The 21,749-nt window shown below is 43.1% G+C and overlaps 2 protein-coding genes and 1 pseudogene across 2 annotated transcripts; 1 reads left to right on the forward strand and 2 right to left on the reverse strand.

Annotated features, from left to right (window-relative positions):
* Window positions 1-4,498: 4,498 nt before the first annotated feature.
* LOC136541652 (F-box/FBD/LRR-repeat protein At3g26920-like) lies at window positions 4,499-9,788 on the forward strand (annotated as a pseudogene).
* A 495-nt stretch (window positions 9,789-10,283) lies between these two features.
* Window positions 10,284-13,093, reverse strand: LOC136541651 (SNAP25 homologous protein SNAP32-like). The gene is made up of 6 exons (XM_066533644.1): window positions 12,802-13,093; window positions 12,127-12,662; window positions 11,477-11,570; window positions 11,238-11,365; window positions 11,028-11,125; window positions 10,284-10,655 (listed from the first exon to the last, which is right to left on the reverse strand). The coding sequence occupies exons 2-6, from the start codon at window positions 12,574-12,576 to the stop codon at window positions 10,556-10,558; spliced, it is 870 nt and encodes a 289-aa protein (XP_066389741.1). The 5' UTR covers window positions 12,577-12,662; window positions 12,802-13,093; the 3' UTR covers window positions 10,284-10,555.
* Window positions 13,094-14,723: 1,630 nt separating this feature from the next.
* LOC136541653 (probable cellulose synthase A catalytic subunit 3 [UDP-forming]) lies at window positions 14,724-20,393 on the reverse strand. The gene is made up of 14 exons (XM_066533645.1): window positions 20,120-20,393; window positions 19,837-20,032; window positions 19,487-19,692; window positions 19,279-19,381; window positions 19,031-19,193; window positions 18,330-18,596; window positions 17,909-18,254; window positions 17,683-17,820; window positions 17,442-17,567; window positions 17,136-17,348; window positions 16,742-17,033; window positions 16,416-16,612; window positions 15,983-16,333; window positions 14,724-15,902 (listed from the first exon to the last, which is right to left on the reverse strand). The coding sequence occupies exons 1-14, from the start codon at window positions 20,198-20,200 to the stop codon at window positions 15,318-15,320; spliced, it is 3,264 nt and encodes a 1,087-aa protein (XP_066389742.1). The 5' UTR covers window positions 20,201-20,393; the 3' UTR covers window positions 14,724-15,317.
* Window positions 20,394-21,749: the final 1,356 nt, after the last annotated feature.

Genomic DNA, 21,749 nt, shown 5'->3' on the forward strand with positions numbered 1-21,749 from the left:
TGAGCACCAAATATTTTCAGACATAGGTAGTTGTCAGATTCCAGGGTTCAATAGCTTAATTTACTATTTGTCAATTTTGATTTTGTCTATCTGTACCAGTAGGCTCAGATAGAATTGAAGAACATCTGCAGTACCATTGTCAATTGTGATCAAATTTATACTTGTCGGATTTTAGAGTTTAGGACTGGTTGTGTTGGATTCCTAGCTATTTTGTCGGATGGTTACAGTGAATCATGGAAATTGATTTCATATATTTTGAGTCATATATTTTATTATATTGTAATACTTCCTTCATCCCAAATTATAAGACGTTTGACTTTTTTTATCCCAAGTTTGACCACTCGTCTTTGTCACACCCAATTTTAAGGATAAAATTGAATGCACTAAACTCATGTGTGTCCAGGGATCAGTCACACACAAGTTGACAAATTACAAAAGTATCATCACGGTGTATCTTACAACACGATTAATAATATCACATAATCTTATACAACACAATGGAAAATAAAAAGATAACTCTCTCGAGGAAGCTCCAACACAGGGACGGTCAACTAGTTGACCACAAGCCTAATAGTCCTCAGGAAACTCCTCATACACGTTGTCATCTGTTACCCATCCAGGATTTTTATCCAAATATAGAAAGTAAACTAGCGTAAGTACTTCCCGTAATTAACAAGTTAACATGGGGTTATGAAAGCTCAAAAAGGATGACACTGACTTACTACAGTTAGCACTTTTAGTAGGTCAAGATTTTATCATCAACTATTATCAAGTTATGTTTAAGCCCCAATTAATCCCACATGATCAGATATCAGAATCATTTGTATCATATTATCATCATAGAACATCATAAATGAACAACAATAATTAACCATTTATTTTGTGAGTTTTCTGGGCCGCTCGTGACCGTGAGCACGGCTGTTATAACAGTTTATAACCCTATACAGAGGTTGTGCACATTCACCGTGAGTCGTGTTTTCCCTATGCCCGGGTTAATTACTCCCATATCACTGCCAAGATGAGCGGGCGGGGTACACTATGAAGCCATTTCATAGGTTTCTCTAACAAGTTAGGGCCGCTAGGTTTCCTCGGCAGGCAGATGTAGGAACCCCCTTTCCTATGGCACATGTCCATCGCGGCTATACACATAGGAACAGAGGCAGCCCTATACCCAACGTGACATCTTTATACACTATATTCTTGGTGCACTTCCCTATTGGATCTAATTCCTTGTTTGGTTTGGCCAATATTCTTGTTGTTTGCCTAGACACACCCCTCGACAAGGCAACATAGAGCTGCCCATGTGAGAACATTGGCTCTGGAAGATAGATCCCAACATGTGGGATGGTTTGCCCCTGAGCTTTATTTATTGTCATCGCAAAGCTCAAACGAATTGGGAATTGCTTCCTTTTCAACTTGAAAGGAAGTGAAATATCATCCGATGGAGACATAGGGATTCTAGGTATGAACACCCTTTTCCCTTCATGTTGCCCACCAACTATTTCTGCATCAATTGCATTGTCTTGGAATGCTCTAACCATTAGTCTTGTTCCATTGCACAAGCTATTGTTAGGATCAAGATTGCGGAGAAGGATCACAGGGCAGTTGGTTTTTATTTTGAGCTCATGTGGGGGGAGACCATTTGGAGTGATGGAGTTCAAGAAGTCAATAGGATAGTTATTCCTTGAGTCATCATCAACAGAGTCAAAGCTATGATAAACCTTTTCCTCACCTGGAAATTTGTCAATCATACTTGCATTTAGCTGATCCACATGTTCATTAGTGGTAGACACGATGGCACATTTGCTCTTATAAGCTGATGATCTTGCATTTTTCTCAAGTGATGAGAAGACTTCTTGAATGAGCTTGTTTACCGATTCTTCGTTGTTAGTATACTCAATCAAAATATCATCTGGAAGACAGACATAATCATCTCCAATTGTCTCTTCAGTTCCATTCCCAATTCTAAGGAGGTAATCTGTAAACCATGGGTCAGACTGAGCCCTCATGTTTCATGACAATCGTATCTTCCTTATTCTTTCCCACAAATAAGATCGTTGCAATGTAGCATCTGTTACCTATGCTCTTGTCCCACGTGGTACCACATGTAGCACCTGTCTAAAATAAGCAATACCATGATCAGGCCCTATAGTATGCGTCGACGACTCTGTCCTCTTCAATACTCGTTGTTCCCGACGCCTTTTATTCCTCTCTTCTCTCTGCTCGTTAGTTTCGTTAGCCTTTATTCTTGCTCGGTATTCTCGTTGTTTTCTATTCCTCTCTTCCCTCTTCCGCTCAGCCTCATCCACAGGTGGTTGAACTGAAATTAAGATGGTTATAAAAATATGAAAGTAACTCCGCCACAGCCCATGAAGCGCTCGTACCTGTGTTGTTATTTGTTATGTCATCTAAAGTACTGTGATCTACTTTCTTGTTTGACATGGCCTTTTTTTGTTTTTAATTAACCACAGTAGAATTCATGTAGATCCGTAGGAATCTGAAAGATGCAAATATCAGGACGTTGCATTGCTATCTCTATCCAGCTATCACATCCGCATTGCTACCTTCTCTATGCAGTTTCAAATATTATAGAATAAATTTTTTTTCTTAATCAATTAATCTGGCATGGGATGACATTTGTGAGAGGAATCGACAACAAACTGCAATGCATTGCACGTGTGTTAGTTTCCTCAGCAAGCAAGTACGTGGATGCTGAAGATGAGGGCCAGAATGTACGCCCAGCCAAAGACGGAGATGATGCCGATGCTGCAGAGGATAGCGATGGGGCCGTTCTTGTTGGTGTTTTTTTTGTCTCCTCCGTCAGGTGCGCCGCCGCGTCGTACCCGTTCAGCGAGGTTTAGGGTTTAGGCGTCTTATAATTTGGGATCAAAATTTTTGAATAAAACGAGTGGTCAAACTTGGGATAAAAAAGTCAAATGTCTTATAATTTGGGATGAAGGAAGTATTACAATACAATAAAATATATGACTCAAAATATATGAAATCAATTTCCATGATTCACTGTAACCATCCGACAAAATAGCCAGGAATCCAACACAGCCCGTCCTAAACTCTAAAATCCGACAAGTATAAATTTGATCACAATTGACAATGGTACTGCAGATGTTCTTCAATTCTATCTGAACCTACTAGTATGGATAGACAAAATCAAAATTGACAAATAGTAAATTAAGCTACTGAACCCTGGATTCTGACAACTACCTATGTCTGAAAATATTTGGTGCTCAAGAATTAAAACGCTAAAAACATAACTTACCCTGCATTCAGGCTGCCATAATTTTGAACAGTATCAGGATGAATCACTTGGCAAAGCAAAAAAATCCTGAACCCTAATCCGGCAGCCGCCAAAAACAAAAAATCCATCCGGAACGATTGCCCAAAAAGATAGAAAAAGAGACAGGAAGAAGATACATACCATCCCTCCATCCCCAACCTCCATATTTTTTTCTTGACTTGCCCTTAATCCCGTTAGCACTGTAAAGAAAAAGGAGAATCTTAACCAAAAAAATCTTATTTTTAACCAGAAAAAACTTGAAAGACAGAACTCCATCAGTTCTTCGGTTCTAATTGAAAAGGCACAGATTGATTCTCTAGCATTGCGGCACGCCTCCGGACAGCCAACGCCCGACCCCTCCCTGCTCCGCCCCACGCCTCCCAGCCGGCCAAGTCCTGTGGCGCCATGCAACTTCCAGCGACGTCGGCCTGCAACCCCCAATCCACCTCCCGCCGTGCCGCTGGCCGGCCGGGGCCAAGGCCAGACCCGCCGTGTGTGACACCTCCGGCCAATCCCTCGGGCCCTCCTGCTTCGCGACGCGCCTCACCTCCAGACAAGGCACGCGTCGTCCCTCAACGTCCAGCCCATCGGCTGGGAACCTCGAACTGATCCTCTGCGCACCTCGGAGCCAGCCGAGGCAAGGCCTAGCGCGGCCAGCCAGGAAACGACCCCGCTACACCCAAATCCAGCGCTGCAAAATCCCTCGGCAACCCCTCCACGTCCATATCATGGCGTCCTGGCGCGGCCGGCGGTGAGGCGAGGAATGAGAGGATTGTGTTTCAAATTTTTCGGAAAAAAGGACTCCCTTCAACCGTCGTCGTGGAGCGTGGGCAGAGGGCAGGTAGTCGTGAGGGACGCTCGAGGGTGCAGACACGTGGGTGGGGTGGAGCGTTGAAGTGGGGAGATCGGGGGTGGGAGATCCAAAGAATATCGGCCGTCGGATGTGGTTGAGTAAGGAGAGAGAATAAGTGAGAGTTTATTTGGTGCGCATGTTTTTAACGTCATCTTTTTCTGTGTGCGTTTTGTGGGGTGAACGTAGTTTAGGTCGTGACTGTAGATGTGTGATTTGTTTGGTGGCTGTAGAATAATTTGAAGTGGTGTATTATAGGGGTAGAGATAGAGAAGACAGAGACAGAGACAGTTTTATCCCAACACTATAATGTTGATGATCACCGATACTTTTTTTTTCGAGACATATATGCTGCAGCAGATCCGTTCCGTGTTCCACTCGTGCGCGACTCCATAGCTGTAAGTTCTTAATTTATTTATTTCTTTCCGCCCTTTTCTCCCTTCCGTGTTCCACTCGTGCGCGACTCCTTCCGAGAGCACGCGCCAATCCCCGCCAGCAGCACGCGCCAGCGCCGGCCCTCCTCCACATCGTCAGCGCCGATCCGCCTCCTCCCGTTCCCCAATCCTCTCACCCAAACCCTCCCCCTATCCAGCCGCCGCCCATGGAGGCTGCGGCCACCGCCAAAAAGCGCAAAGCCGATCTAATCGAGGGCCAAGAACCAATGGGGAGTGGCAACGGCGTGGGCGAAAGCAGCCTAGACCTCATCAGCCGGCTCCCCGATGAGGTTCTGGGCACAGTCATCTCCCTCCTCCCCACCAAGGACGGCGCCCGCACGCAGGCCGTCTCCCGCCGGTGGCGTCCTCTCTAGCGCGCCGCGCCTCTCAACCTAGGTGCCGGCAGCGACCTCACCGGCCAGGACCGGAAGCGAGTCGCCTTCGTCTCCAAGATCCTCTCCGACCACCCGGGCCCCGCCCGCCGCTTCGCCCTCCCTGGCATCCGCCTCCGCGACCGCTACGCCAGGATCGACGGCTGGTTGCGCTCCCGGGCCCTCACCGGCCTCCGGGAGATCGAGTTTCGCTACGAGATCGAGAACCCGCAGCTGCCCTACCCACTACCGCCGTCCGTGTTCCGCTTCGCACCCACCCTCTGCGTAGCCAGCTTCGACTACTGCGACTTTCCCAGAGAGATGGTGCCACTGCTCAAGTTTCCCTGCCTCAAGCAGCTCTCCCTGTGTTGCGTCTTCGTGTTGGAAGATGCTCTTCACAGCTTGCTCTGTGGTTGCCCTGTTCTTGAGAGCCTCTTGCTGGAGGGGAATGTCGGCGTTGGTTGCCTCCGCATTAACTCGCCCACTCTAAGGAGCATTAGCATTCGTGTTTCTTGCTATAGGATAGTAGAAAATCGTATCAAACTCCAAGATCTTATTGTAGAAGATGCCCCTTGCCTTGAAAGATTGTTACCACTTTACCCGATCCGTGGTCCGTTAACAATACGGGTTGTGCGGGCGCCAAAATTAGAGATATTGGGCGTGCTGTCGGACGGTGTCACTAAACTCCATATTGGAACCACTGTTTTTCAGGTACCAGCAGCCTTCAATTCTTGCATCTTGTATTCTGGATTTATATTTGCTAGTGACTAATTGTGATGTCTCCTGATTCTTGTCCAGAAAATGATTGCCCAAAGCTTGACAACATCGATGCGTACTGTAAAGGTTTTGGCCCTTCACACTTTGGGGCCTAATCTGGACTCAGTTGTTGACCTTGTTTCCCCTGCTTACAGAAGCTGTATATCGTGGTGAGTATTTGTCTTTGCTTGCTTCATGTGCCAATATGAACAATTGAGACATAACTGCTTTCATATTGTTTTCGTTCTTTTTTATCCAGTCTAACCTACAGAAGAGTAGGAAAAATAAGAGGAGCTATAATCCACTGGATCCAATTGAATGCGTGGAGTCTCATCTTGTAACACCCCAATATTTGCCACTTTTGAAAATAGAGTTAAAATGATTTATTTGTGAATTTTTGTGCACATGAAAACATAGGAAAATAAAAATTTTCATTAATTTAAAATTTATCATAAGGTAGAAACGTGTTTGTTGCATTCATGCCGGTCGCATCTCGTGTTTCTATATGCAAAATATATGTTTTTTTATACGTTTAGTAGACGAATATCTATCTCTAAGAATTTTTCAGCTTCTTTCTACAATTTAATTTCTACCTTCTTCACCTTAATCTTTATGTTTCAAGTTCCCAACAATATTTTTATGAGCTCCAAATACTTTATTTGGGTTCATCATGTTCCAAAGTGTCTCTGAAAATTTTTCCTAAATTTTTGAAGGTCTTGGGGTATTTTTCGTGGCTTAAATATCAATTCTGGACTTTTCTAGAATTATTCTATCCATGAAATTAATTAATTCCGAAAATAATAAATCTCTCATTTTTTCCAATGCTCAAAGCTCATGTACAATAATTCTAATAAATCATAAAAGCCCATGCATTTATTTACTAATGGGCTTTAATGTTTATTTAAGCTCATTAATACAGGTGGATGGTGCAACGTCAATTAGTACCATATCGCTAGTTGACGTGGACGTGGGAGTTTTACTTCCTATATATGTCAACCAACTCCTTGACAAAGCACATCAAAACTACCATAAGGGGAGTCCTTCGTGTAGTAAATTGTATTTTTCTCCTCTTTCTATCGCCGTTGCCGTCGCCGTCGTCGTCGTCGCCGCGCTGTTCGTGCCGCCGATGAGCCGTCCGCTGTGCCAAGCTCTGTGCCGCCTCCGCTTACTCTACGCCGCCACAATCCTTCGCAGCAAGTTCGCCATCTCCTCCTCTATCCTTCCATGTCTTCTCCATCGAAAACTATGCACCGTAGGGTCGTTTTTGAGTTTTGCCGTCGAGCTCCGTCGCCGGCCATGGCGCGCCGTCGTGATTTTCCCTGTTCCGGCCGGCCACTGTCGCCTCTTCCACCGCTGATCCAATCTCGGCCGCCCGCGTCTGATCCGACGGCCGATATTCATTCATACCCCTTCGTTTGGAAATTTTGAAAAAGAGCCCCGATGTTTTCTGAAATCAAACCGCCGACCATAGCGAAATCACAGATTACTTTTTCTTCTTTGAAAAGCGTAGTTTCTTCGGTTTAGATCCAAAATACGTTTTCACTTATTTACAGATTTGCCACTGATTTTGTTTTAGCCATAACTTCTCCGTTTTAACTCCGATTTGATCCGTTCAAATTGCGTTAGGTTCGTAATTTCATAATCTACATGTTCATACTGCTGTTAGAAAAGCTTTCAACTTTAAAAAATTCGAGGTTAGATTCAATTTATTACTTTAATAAAGGAAATCTTGTTTAAATCATATCTTCTGCGTTTTAATTCCGTTTTAGCCCATTCAAGTTACGTTGGATTCATAACAACATAAACTACGCATTAGTAACATTGTTTATCATGTCACTAATACTGGAATTTCATGATATGAATCATATCTTAAATAACAATTATGCAACTGGGTTTCGTAAATAAAATATGATTTGTTTTACTTTAGTTTTATAATTCAAATCTAAAATTGACTTGATTCGATTTATATTATTTATAAAATATCTCATATATATAATTTTATATAGTTAAAATAAATGAAGCCTACATTTTTCTTTTTCACGTATGAAGCAGATCTTTTGGTAGATGTATCTTTTCAACCGTAGTTCTGATTAGCGTGTCTCTCGTGTCTGTGTGTTTATAGCGATGCGTAGAATCGTATTTCAAACTCTTTTTCTTAATTTTCTATGATTGGTGTATTGTTTTAATTTAGATCTATTGTTTGCTTCGTGTATGATTGTATGGATGCTTGTGTGGTGCTTTATGATTAAGTCCAGTCGGTGAGATATACGTGATGATCAAGAAGAACGTTGAAGATTAAAGCTTACCGAATGATCGGTTTTTAAGGCAAGTATAGCATGGGATCTTCATTGTTGTTCTATACACCTTTAATCATTTAATTCATACTGCATGTGTCTACCTTGACTGCCACTAAGGATTTTCTAGTGCTTTGTTACTCTGTACCTTGATACCTTTGGGTTATTGCATTGGGTGATGCTAGTGCTCAACTACAACCATGATCTTATAACTTGACTAATGTAATATGCAATAAACACTAAAAGATGTTTTTTAGCAACATGGAACAAGGGGGCTAGAGCATTGGGCTATTTTATGGTGCTCTAGATTCTTCTCCCTAAGGACTTATCTGTAAGTGATCATCCGGGACTTACACTACAGCTGTGAGTGCTACATGGCTCTGGCTTTAGCTCAGTATGAGGACATTTTCTAGCTTGTTAGTGGTTACCTTTATTGGCGTAAGAATGGCTTACCGAATCGGGTATAAGACATCCTCTATCCCTTTGTGTATAGGCTACGTGTCATTGTGCCATCGGGAAGGGGTTTCTACATCTGTTTGTCGAGTGAATCTAATGACCATAACTTGTTAGACGAACCTTTGAAAGGCTTTATAGTGAGCCCTACCGACCTTCCTTGGAAGTGGGTCAAGAGATTAGCTACCTCGGGCGAAAGGGTAAATCACGACTCATAATGAAAGTGTACAACCTCTGTAGAGTGTAAAACTGGTATATCAGCCGTGCTCACGGTCACGAGCGGCCTGAAACCCTTACGGAATAGATGATCACTAATGGTTAATGATGATGATGCTGATGATGAATATGCTCATTAATAATTATTGTTTATGATATTCATTATTCATGTTTACCTGATCATGTGTTTATATGGGTTTGTGATGAACTTGTTGCTACTCAATTGCTAAAATCATGACTCATTAAAAGCTAATCACAGTTAGCCAGTGTCAGCCTTTTGAGCCTCATGAACCCCATTTTATATTTGTTGAGTACGATATGTACTTACGCTTGATTTATTTTTCACATATTTGGATAAAAATCCCGGATGGGTACCAGATTGCTAGAGTTCGGAGGAATTAGGCTTGTGATCAACCAGTCTGTTCCTGTGGATTTGGAGTCTTCGCTTGAAGATCGGAGTTGTCTTTCCGCTGTCTATACTCTAAGGTTATATTCTTTATACTAATACGTTATGTATTTAAGCATTGTCTATTGATATTACCCTTATTTGTAGCTATATGTGAGATTTGACTTCCTGGGCTCGCATATGGTGTGTATCTGGTTTTGTTCTTAAAACCGGGTGCGACACATCTTAGACAAGTGGTCATGATATATTATCAGCTGATGTTGACTTTGCCAAGTTCTTTGTTTTGAATGCAAAAGTCCTAAAGAAAATGGTATTTGGATCTGAGAACAGCCGCAATGATAAGTGGATGGCTAATCAACACAGACGGCTTCAACTTCAACTGGACAACAGAGCTTCTCAAGGTGCTCAATTTGAATTCATAAGTGGTTCTTGTTTGATTCCACCCATGTACAAGAAGCGCACACACGATTTGTGGATGGATGATCCCTTTGACAGCACTTATGCAGATGCTGAATGAAGATTCGATGCGCATTCAGAAGATAGCCTTATCGTAGCCTTTAATTTGTTGCTTTGCAGTTTTTGACATACTCTTACTGAAGTTAGTTCGGAACTGTGATCACTCTACTGAAGTTGCGAGCAGTATCAGTATGTGTAAATTCGTTGCAACAGCTAACTTTGCATGCCCGTTTATAGAAGTCAATCTTTTGGAGCAACATATATACTGTTTTTATGTGGCAACAACCTCAATTCTTGTATTAGCAAATTGTTTGCTTACAAAACCATATGTGAATTTCTGGTGCTGGTTTTCATTTATCTGTTGATTCCTTTTTTTTTTTGTCTACACAAAAGTTTACCATGTCAGCACTTCTAATTAATTTGATTAGATTTTTTTCATTGACCTTATTGACAGAAGATATAAAGTTTGGGGAAAAGTAAGACTTGTTTTTTTTTTATTAATTGCCCCAACATATCTTCAGATGTTGCCTATATATGAATAATGATTTATAAGATTGTTAAAATTTCAGATCAGCATAACTGGAATAAGTTAACGTCAATCTAGAAATATCTATTACCTTAAGATCAAACAGAAGTGTTGCCTTAATGGCTTTAAAATTAAAGGATATATAATTACTACATATGCTGTCTACATTCGTAAATCGCTGGCAAAGTTTGAAGTTTCTACTTGATGATGGCGTGGAAAGTATACGGCCACAAATCACTATGAATCAGCATTATTTACCCGCAAAGAAGTTTCTAATCAGACAAGGTTTCCAAGTAAAACCGCTGAAATCCTAAGTTCTTGCAATGCTAAAAAAAAACAGAAAAAAGAAGCAAACGTATAAAATATGTGTCTAATACCATACACGCCGACATGTCCACAGTAACAATGCTGATCAAAATCTGATGCACAAAATCATCAGAATTTGATGCCCCATACAGTTAATGTGATATATCCAGGAGACAAGAATATATGTTTTTTCTATCTCCCAAGAAGACGGCGAGCTCGAGTGTTTGCTCCCTTGACCCTGAAGTTCAGTTCGTCATAATCCTTCTCTGCATCGCCCATTGATTTTGTTTGGCTGAATGAATCCAACAAACATAAAGAGGACATGTCATACTCAAAGCTAATATTTGCATAAAGGCTACAGCTTGAAGCAACAAGCCAACAATACTCCAAATTAATAATTTAATAACTAACGAAATTGCCATCAGCATTCAAACTGTCAGGTAGTAATTTCTTTTTGGAAGTCGTAGATACTTTATTCTTCACTGTTTTTATATTAATATAATATATAATAAAAAGAGTCGAAGACAAAGTGGAAGAAACATATACTGGTTATACATTAAAAATCATGTAATCCCATGCTTACAAATTGACTATACAACAGGAAGAAAAATAAATGAATTACTGACCACAAATCAGTCTAAAAGATAGCGAAATGTGACATTACCTCTCTATCTCAGAGCCCATGTCAACGGCCATCCCTTTCAGCTCGGTCAGTATGTCGCTTAGATCAGACAGAGCATCATCCTGCTTTGCCTTCTCCATCTACAAAAGAAACAACCGGATGATTATTATGGAGTGCACATGTAGGACATCAGAAGCATCAAAATTTCATCACGTGTGGGAGATGCATTAGCTTCACAAGTGTCAACAGTACCTCAACTTTCTCAAGTGCTGAAGAGGGTTCAGAACGGAATTGGCGTGCATTTGATCGAGGCGGATGATCTGCCAGCCCTAGCTTCTGCCTTTGCTCCAAATGACTGCCCTTCCTTATGAAGGAATCATCTGCATCCATCATTGCATCCTTTCAGTCACGGACACTCGGACAGCACCATAACCAATACCAAGCGGTACAAGTTTCTTTAGGCATCATGCAGTCCAGTTTAAGGTAATTACCTCTAGTTAACATAGGACCCCTGATTGCGCCATTTTTCTTTGGCTTCCACTTTTTGGAAAATAGGCCCCCCAGATCACCCAATAGCTTCTCGCTCTGAAAAAATGTGTAAAAAGAGATCATTAATTCAGCTCCTGTCTAGTACATGTCGGCAATGTGCAAAGGAGCATCCATACTTGGCAGTTACAAACTTACAGTCCATAGAACATGTCATTGTTCGTACTTCCAGGTTTTAACCCCCTCTCCCCTATAGAAACTACTTCTAAAGTTATTAGCCGGAATCCCAGCAAATTTCAGGATTTCAGGGACTGTCCAATTCTGGTTTGAAAATTGAAATTGGGAGTGCTGTGCGATTATCCCCTACTTGAGCAGAATTAGGCTCATTACTCATTAGTATAAGATTCTTGTCATCCTGGCTAGCCATGTGCAAATGGAGCAGCATGAACTTGCAAAAATGTTCGCGATTGCAGGTTTAGATTTCCCTCTGTAAATTAGTCAATTAGCACCCCCTCTTGTTGGATTTCAGGGTTTCTGAAACTGACTGGATTTGGAAGAACAGTCACTACCCCCTCTTGAGGCGAACAGAACTAGGCTCATAAACTAACGCCGCACCGCAAATGAACAGAAGAAATTCGAAAAAGGCTGTCGTTACCCTGGAGAGATCCTGGTCGATGTCGACGGCCATCATGTGCGTGCGGTGGATCTGCTGCCCCTGCTGGTGGACGGTGACGAGCGTCTTGGACGCGGTGTCCCGCATCTCCTCGGCGATCCTGACGCACCCCTGCGCGCGGCGCGTGGTCTCCTCGGCCTTGTACGCCGCGTACCCCTCCAGCTCCTGCACGGACTGGCCCTCCAGGCCGCCGGCGTCGCGGAAGTCGTTCCGGTAGTGATGGTTGGTCGAGGAGGAAGCGAAGAGCCCGGCCCTGTCGCCGCCGGCGCCGCCGAAGAGAGAGGAGCCCCGCCCCTGCTGTTCGTCGGGGGGAGGCACGGAGGAGGCCCGCGCCGGCTGCCGCTGCTGCGGCTTGTCGTCGTCGGAGTCGGAATCGAAAGGGTTCGCGGCCTTCTTCTTGGGCGCGAAGAAGGATCGCTTCCCGCTGCTCATGGTGGCTGCCGGCTGGAGTACTGGTACCGCAGCAAGTAATCGCGATCGGGGTTCGGGAGTGGCTGCTCGTTCGTGCTCAACCGTTCCTGTGGGGAATTGAATTGAGGAACCAAATTTCATCCGTCATACATACATAATAAATAATTGAAGGACCAACTCCCATGAACTGAAATAAAATTCTCTCACGATATAAACAAGAACAGATCAAAGGATGAAGTCGAGCACCTGTACGGACGAACGAAGGTGGAGAAGATCGAGAGATCGGCGGCTGGGAATCAGGCAACGAACTGCGGCACACCCGAAGGAGGAGGACTTGGCGGCGCCGGCGGCAATATAACAGTTAGGCGAAGACGACGAAGAGCAACTAGGATATAGCGTGCCCTGGTCGTGGGGATTGCACGCGAGGATTGGACAGGACAGGAGGAAAGGGTAAGAGCGAGGACACGGTCGCTGGAGCTGGATGGCGTGCGCCCTGACAGTGACCGCACGCGCCCGGCTCGTTACCATTTCCGTCCCATTTCCATCCGGCTTCTTCCGGCTCGCGCACACACGCTTCTTGTCGTGAAAATTATTTATGTGCTAGAAAGAATGACTTGTTGATTGAGCGTGCGACTTTTTCTTCGTCAAGGACGCGGCGGTGGCCCGGTCAAAGGCGGCATTGGTGATGATGGCGCTAGGAAAGCTGACGTGCTTTCTTGCTGTGCTTTGCTTAGCGCTGAGTTTAATTGTGGCCTTATTATGTAGTTATGTTTCACTAGGTTCAATTGTGGACACCACATCACGTGCTTTCTTGCTGTGCCTTCTTCCCGTTTCTTGCTGTGCTTTGCTTAAAGCTGACGCCCCTGTTTCATTTTTTTCGGGATTTCTTATATACTGAGTATTACCTGAATTAGTAAATAATGTACTTATATTGGTAATGGTGCAAATGGTACAGATATTTTTCACCTGTATCCAAGTTCGAAACCATTTGGAGTTCAGATCCATCGTTCGAGTTCGGATATTCAATACCCGATACCATATCCATATCTAAATACTCAAATCCATATATTCCATACCCGATACCATATCTATATCCAAATACTCAAATCCGTATATTCAATACCTGATACCATATCTGTATCAAATACTCAAATCGATATACATGATGTCAATAGCCATCGGCAACTTATCCAACATAGGCCTCGTTCGTTGGTCTGAAACTGGCTGAAAACATTGTTCTGACTGACTTGTTGTGAGAGAAAAACATTGTTCCGGCTGAAAAAATAAGCCGAACAAGCTGAATATGGGGTAAGCCGAACATGGCCATAGTTGACCATTATCTATATTCGAATCTAAATCCAAGAAATATTGCATCCATTAGCATCTTATCCAACATAGATGACCATAATCTTTATTCGAATCTATAGTTATATGTATATCCGACTGTTTGCACTCCTACTTACTTAGAGCATCTCCAGTAATTCCTCAATAATTTATCTCCAATACATATGTATTGGTATAGTTCAATTATTTTTATGAATATTTGGGGAGTTGCTACAGCAGTACCCAATATATCTCTCATAATACCTATATGGAAAGTGAGTTCCACAGAAATGTAGAAGAAAAGATGGTTGAAAAATGATAGTTAACATTTGTTTTAAAAAAATAATAGTTGTGGTGGTCCTCATGGTATTGACGGAGATACAATTCCCCTTTATTCGAGGAGAGATGTGGTAAATATCAGTGACCATAAAAGAAAAAAGGAGAGAGATTGGAAAACTATTGGATCAAAAAGAAAAACACAAGTATAGTTGTTTCGAATATGACAGTTTTTTGTTCAGTTTTATTGGAGAACTGCCGAAGCAATATGACAATATTATGTTTCCAATATGATTTTTATTGGAGAACTTCCCAATGACATCATTATGTTCCACAGTTCTACAGAACTACCGAAGATGCTCTCATGGGACTATATTTGAATAAAGAGATCGGAGAGTCTCCAACATTTAAGGACATGAATACAGACATGGCGCAAGATTGTTGCTCCCCGATCCTAAAATGTAGGATTAAAAAAATGAGATCCAAAGAGGGGCCTTGCTGGAGTTATTCAATACACATATAGAACCATAAAAAGATATTATATCGTTCGATAACCATATAGCACGGCATTATATTTTCTGTATCCATCACATTCAACCTTTCTATGAAAAATTTCACAAAACCAACTCCGACGATTACAGTACACGACAAAAAACAGGCACCTTTACATACTTTAATTAACTATAGATTAATACTAATACTGTCTTTCTAGTATAGACGAACATGTAATGAACAAGCCCTTCCAATGAGCAGGCATACATAATTCGCTACATAAATACTGTGCAGGTTGCTCTGTTCCACTGGCAGATGCATATTCCTGCCTGCCTTTATTGAGAACCAAGTTTGTACACGGGAGCAGTACAGAATCAAAACACCTTGCTGTTCGGCTCGCCCGATCAGTTTTGCGCCCAAGTAATAAAGAATGCTGCACAATCAAACACCATATGCTGTATTCCACGGCCCAACTGCACAAGGATTGCCGCAGCCTCCATTTCCCCCAGTATATCTCAGATATTAGGTGGAGGTGCCACCATGGATCAAAAGAAATGCGAGACATTTCATGTCTCTTATCTACAAAGGGGACATTGTAAATATGGGGACAAACAACGGCAAAAATACTTCTTCAAGCATACGCGGATTGGGGGAGCTGATGTGCTGACATCCTAGTTGCAATCCAAACCACACTCCTCAAGAAGTGGACCATCATCCTTTGCAAGGAAAGGATCGATCCGAACCCAAAGGAGTGAGAAGATTGAAGCCAGCAGAATGGACCAGACGATGACAATTGTTGGTGTCCTGTTTTGCCTTCCAACCAAACCTTTGAGGAAGGGATACAGATGGACAATCACCCAAAATGCAAAGAAGAGCTTCCCAAAGAGGGGCCCCCATGACTCATATCCATTATTGATTGCATTGGAAACGCCAGCGACCACACCAATGAAGTTCAATAGGAGCAAAGTGGTAGGAGGTATCAATAAGGTGGTCCATTTGAATGTATACAGCTCTGAGAACTCCTCATCATCTCCACCCTTTGATGTCACAGTGAAGCTTGTATCAACACCAGCTATGACCTTGAGAAGTCCCTGGAACACAGCAAAGAGGTGCGAGGACACACCTCCAATGACCCAGAACTGCTCATTTCTCCACCAATCATCAATTCCAACACCACTCCATCTCATTTCTAGGATGCTTGTAGCAAAAATGCAAATAAAGAGTGACATGAACCACAGGCTGGCAACATTATTCAACTGCAGCAGATGAAACAGTGAACATAAGATCCAGGCATTCCACAACATACAAAACTATAATTGAATAAGCTTTTATTTACCTCTGGAGTGATAAATTTCCCTGTCAATAAACAGATGGCAGGCAATGTACAGTAAGCCAAGAGGGGAATAGATGTCCAAGGATACACGATGGAGTTGATGTAGGAAAATCTTTCCAGAAATTTCAGGCCACCACCATACCCATACCAAAGAGGGCAATGATTGCTGAAGAAGATTTCAATAGACCCAAGAGCCCAACGAAGCACCTGGTGAAGACGATCAGAAAGATTCAGAGGTGCAGAACCTTTGAATGCAACCCGTTTAGGTATGCAGTAAATTGACCGCCAACCATGACAATGCATTTTGAAACCAGTTAGAATATCTTCTGTAACTGATCCATAGATCCAGCCAATCTGAAAAGAAAAATATCATATGATTAACTATGTAGCATATGTTTTGACTCATCAACCAATAACCACAAGCTCTAGACTTTACCTCTTTTCCCCAGTCTGTCTTGTCTTCATAACCACAACTAATGACATGTATAGCTTCTTTCAAAAGAGAAGCAGGACTTGCACTCTTCAAGGTTCCACCATTCTCGAGAAGTGTGGATGTAACAAAGACAGAAGACTGACCAAATTTCTTTTCTAATTTTTGTTGATTTACAATACCAGCTTTTTCATTCTCAGCTCCTACAGGGAACAGCATAGATAGAGATCACAATGAAGAAGTTTCAGGGTTTCCCCTACTGTATTCCCCTAAAAAAAACAATGGAGAAGTTTCAAGAATAATCAAGTGCTTCTTTGAAAGCTCACAGTTACCTGGAGCAGCTTCATCAATTTCACCAAGAGCATATGCAGGGGATTGATTTTCTTCTTTCTTGAAAAATAATATTTTTTTCTTCTCCGTTTTTGGTTTGGTAGTCTTCTTCTTGTGCTTCCTATTACCAAAGCAGCAACAGCAAAAGCACCACTTTGGCCAGCAGTTGCAAGTCCTTGATGGTGGCTTCTTTGTTTTGGGGGCATCATAACCATACAATGCCTGCCTTCTAAACACACATCCAGTACCGACATAAATCGGACCCTGAATACCATCCAAACCTTTCATGTTGATCTGCACAACACAAATGTTAGTAAAACATTCATAAAGGAAAATATGTATCTCAGAAATGTGTAGACAACAGAACATCTCAGAAATATGAATGCCAAATCTTACATCGAAAAAGACAACATTCCTGTTAGCATATCGGTCATGGCGATCAATCCCATCAAATCTTTGAGGGAACTGTACATAGCAAACTTTCTTTCCTAGTAAAGGGTCCATCATAAAACACATTGCTTCCTTTATAGCCTTGGTGTTGTTGATGTAGTGATCACAATCCAAGTTTAACAAATATGGAGCATTTGTTAGTACAGCAGAGACTCGGACCTGTGATACAGACAAACAAAAGTAATTAAAAACCCATTGTATCCCATAGGTTATAGAAGACAGAAACAAATGATTCAAAGATGTAACAATTACCAATGCATTCATAGCACCAGCTTTCTTATGATGGTCATAGCCTGGTCGTTTCTCTCTTGAAACATAAACCAATCGTGGCAGTTCATTTCCCTCACAGTCAAGACCTCCACTTTGGCCAAGGAAGACCTATTTGTACAGAAGAATTAACTTCTCTTGTCTTGGTGATAAGAGACAGGAAAATAAATAGATGCTTGAAGCATGCCACAATAAGTACTACGTAACAACAAACCATAAGGCTTACCTGAATCATTCCAGGATGATCACGAACATTGTTTCCAGGCCAGGGGGTTCCATCTTGCATTGTCCATCCTTCTTCAGGAACTTTCTGTGCTTTAGCAACCAAGGCATTGATTCTGACCTTGAATTCCTCATACTCCCTCTGAAAATAATCCAAACTTCGTTTAATTATCATACTCTTAACAAACAGGATAGCAGACAACACATTAAGAAAAGGACAAATAAGGCACCTTCATTGCTCTCCTCTCCCTAACAAAACTTGCTGCCACCTTGTCTTTCAAGTAGTCTATCTTCTGTTGGAAGTACCACTCTGGAGCGCGAGGTTCAATATTGTACCTTTTGCAGAAAGGAACCCATTTCTTTGCAAATTCAGATGTTTCAGATAATGCTTCAAACGTTAGCATTGCGGCACCATCATCAGAAACATAGCAAGAAACCTTATCAACTGGATAATCCACCGAAAGGATAGACAGAACAGTATTTGCTGTGACCAAAGGAGGTTCCTTCAAGGGATCAACTGTACTGACAAAAAAATCAATTGGAGCAAGTTGAGATGGCTGGCCTTCCTTGTCGAACCTATCCAGACAAGCAATTAGTCACAAAACAACAGGAAGAGAAGGCAAATATTAGCAGGTGGCAACAGCAACTAACCTCAGTGACAGCCGGTCTAGGTAAGTCTCTCTCTCAATAGGGAACCACTTTGGGAATTGATCAAGAATCCAAGACATGGCAAACCAGATTTCACAGATAACCGATATGAGCCACAAAGCAAATGCATCATGCACCGGATGCATCACTCGGTAGTGGAAGAAGAACCCCAAAACCACAAGCCGAATAATGATAATCATCCTATATGGATTGATCTGGCTCGATGGAATCGGAATTTTCCTGGACAGCGGTTGTCTTGCTTCATCCATTCTGGTAAAGAAAGAAAAAATCAGCTAAAAGTTAATACTTGGGTCTAGTAGCATGTAGCAAGAGAGGAGAAAAGATCTGCTTCTGGAAATATCAAATGGAAGGTGACGTGTAGTAAAGATACATGCAGGCAAACACGTTAAATTTTATAGAGCACATACTATACTGGCCTATCGTGCACTGCCATCCTTCAATCATGCAAACAAAGGCAAAATTAAAAAAATATGAATCCACCAGTTTCTTTCGTTTTACTAAGAAAGTTGGAAGCGTTACTTTTTTTTTGCGAGTGATAATTATGACAAAGGGAAACAAATGGTATCCTGAACAGAGCATGGACTATTTTAGAAATTAATTGGATGAATACATGCAACCAAATAGCATAAAACATTAAAGATACATAAAACTAACAGGGACCAAACACGTTTTGAGGGTCATACAGTGGTAGATCAGCATCGTCACCGTCATCACCACCACCGTCATTCCTCGTCTGGTGCGTCCTCTCCTGCCTCTGCTTCCAACTCTCCATCCGCTCCTTCCAAGCAACACTACCATATCCATATGCAGCAAGATCCTTGGATGGGTCCATAGACCTGGGTTGCACTGGAACACAACAACCGTTAATCAATTAAATTCAGGGCACCATGACCACAACTAAGTTTTGGCTGATGATCATCCAAATACACACCAGGTAAGCTGGGATCCGCATAAGGAAGCGGATGGATCCTCTTTCCCCCACCACCCATGAAAGAAGGCACCAGTGCGTGCTGCTCCGGTGGGATGTCATCGACCTGCAATCGCACCAGAAACAAGCAATTGAGCCATTGCTACACCAGTAACCCCACATACGGAGGTGGCAAGGGAACAGTGATACTTGGATTCTGCAGTACTAGTACCATCTGCCCGTTGGTGAGGAGTGGAACATTGGGGTTGAGCTGGAAAGGCTGTGGCACGCCATTAGGGTCACCTCCACGGCCGTAGCTCATGTGGCCGTAGAGCATGGACTCGGCCACAGACTGCGAGTCATGGCCGTTCCAGTTGAACTCGTTGTCAATGTCATCGACGCCGTCCTCCTCCTCGTCACCGGTCACACGCTGGTAGCCTGCAAACAAAGTCCCGCACCGCACATCGGACGAGTTGAGTGAGCAATTGAGACTAGAGAAGAATCATCGAAAGCCGCGCCCCGAGTAATTCATCGGCGCCAGGGTGGAGCTGCATTTCGGTGGATGGAGTTGGGGACACCCACCCTTGAGGCGCTTGTATCGGGTCTTGCACTGGGGGCAGTTCTGCGTGCCCTCCCGGCGCTCGTACTCGTAGCAGTCCCGGCAGACGGGGAAGGCGCACTCGTTGCACGCCACGAAGGGCTCCCCGCCGGGGGCAAGCCCGACGTCGTCGCCGCAAATCTGGCACCCCTGCCCGTTCTGCTCCCGCAGCGGCTTCGGCTGCACGCACATATAGAAACCAAAAAAATCAGCACCGTAACGCTCGCTCCTCTCGCAAGCCAGCCGGGAATTGAAGCTAGCGCGTACCCCGGGATCGCCGTCGCGGCGGATGACGACGAGCTCGTTGCGGTTGTAGGAGCCGGCCACCAGCCCGGCGCTCGCCTCCATCGCTTCCTCCCCTCCTCCGCCGCCGACGAAGGCGCAGGATACTGACCGGTAGCTCCTCTCACTCTAGCAGCAGATCTCCATCCGAGTGATTCTCACCGGGCGCCGCGCCGCGCCGCGCCGACGAAGAAGAGGAGAGGAGAGGAGAGGAGAGCAGGAATGCGTGCCAGCGGCGGGCGGCAGCGTCGGTGAGAGGGGAGGGGATTAGCGAGCGGGGGGGATTTTTAAAGAAAAATTGGGGCAGGAGGAGAGGAGTGTCGGTGGGCGCAGAAAAAAGGGGGGCCGAAAAGAAAAAGAAAAGACGGCCAGGGAAAGGGCCGCGCCAACTACTAGCGTTGAACTGAACAAATGGGATTATGGGAGGTAATTTTGGGATGAAAAGCGCTGCCAAAAGTTTTGCCGCGTCAAAAATCACAGGTGCCCAAGGCACATCATCAATCAAGGACTCAAACGACACATCGAGGTCAATCCGGAGAACAGAAACAAGCAAAAGGAGCGAGAGATGGATGCGTCTCACCTCAAGGGAACCATGCCATGGATGGATGCCCATCCAGTGATTTCAAGCATCTTATTTTGGTTCATATTTATGGAGGAAATCCGTCTTTCAAAAATTAATACGACAATGTTTGATTATTAATAATAACTACTAGCAAAATCTTATTGATTCGCATTGAGATATATCTAGAGGGATACTATTCAGCTACGATTACGAATGCCCGACAAAATAGTAGTCGGCGGTAGCGCCGAGATATGGTGACAACCAGGAACAAAGGGACAACGGTAACATAAGAATCCAATATCTTCTCCTTACAAAATATACATTGTTGATCTAAAATTTATATCTAGAAAAAATATATCACCGTCCTATATTTGTGACGAACCTGAGATAGAATAATAGTCGCTAGAAAATCAAAGTCAAAAGATGACGATCGAGAAAAACATGGACATGAGCATTCCATATTAATTGTGATATATATATTCCTTGAGACATCTTCATTATTGATCTACAATTTAATTTAATATTTCACTATTTCTAACTCAGCACCAAATACATGTAAAATTGCTATGTTGTAGTTAAATGTGAAAAATTTTCACCAGTAATCTAGAGTAGAAACTATAAATATAATCTTAATGTTTTATGCCCTATACGATCTCATTGACATGATACTATAAAAACATCATTCTGCTTGCAGTGATGAACATGGGACAACACCCCATCAGCACTAGGCTGAAAAATACCATGACGACCGAGGAAATTAAGGCTATAGTCAAATGTTAAAAACTTTTACCGCTAACCCGGATAATACTGTCGGTGTTTCGAGTTACCACCGACAAGTAAATTTCTAATATCGTGCGTCTAGCTCGGATGATGTACTTAGAGGACATAAGGTTTATACTGGTTCGGGCAGAATGTCCCTACGTCCAGTTCATCGCTGCTGCTCATGTTACTAGCACCGAAAGTTTGTAGTAGGGGTTACAAATAGGTGAGAGAGAGACAGGCCCCAAGTCTCTGGTGGAAAGAATGAACGGGTGCTGAGAGCTCGGTCGCTGC

This window comes from Miscanthus floridulus, chromosome 3, assembly GCF_019320115.1.
Source record: "Miscanthus floridulus cultivar M001 chromosome 3, ASM1932011v1, whole genome shotgun sequence".
In the NCBI taxonomy this organism is placed as follows: Eukaryota; Viridiplantae; Streptophyta; class Magnoliopsida; order Poales; family Poaceae; genus Miscanthus; species Miscanthus floridulus.

What these genes read in the sequence shown, in the direction of transcription:
- LOC136541651 (XM_066533644.1), bottom strand. Translation starts at nt 12,576, where the DNA reads ATGAGCAGCGGGAAGCGATCCTTCTTCGCGCCCAAGAAGAAGGCCGCG. An exon ending in GGGTCCTATGTTAACTAGAG is followed by an intron (nt 11,366 to 11,476) that starts GTAATTACCTTA and finishes TGATGGATGCAG; the next exon opens with ATGATTCCTTCATAAGGAAG. An exon ending in ATGGGCTCTGAGATAGAGAG is followed by an intron (nt 10,656 to 11,027) that starts GTAATGTCACAT and finishes GGATTCATTCAG; the next exon opens with CCAAACAAAATCAATGGGCG.
- LOC136541653 (XM_066533645.1), bottom strand. Translation starts at nt 20,200, where the DNA reads ATGGAGGCGAGCGCCGGGCTGGTGGCCGGCTCCTACAACCGCAACGAG. An exon ending in TGCGGATCCCAGCTTACCTG is followed by an intron (nt 19,194 to 19,278) that starts GTGTGTATTTGG and finishes GTTGTGTTCCAG; the next exon opens with TGCAACCCAGGTCTATGGAC. An exon ending in GACGATGCTGATCTACCACT is followed by an intron (nt 18,597 to 19,030) that starts GTATGACCCTCA and finishes TTTCTTTACCAG; the next exon opens with AATGGATGAAGCAAGACAAC.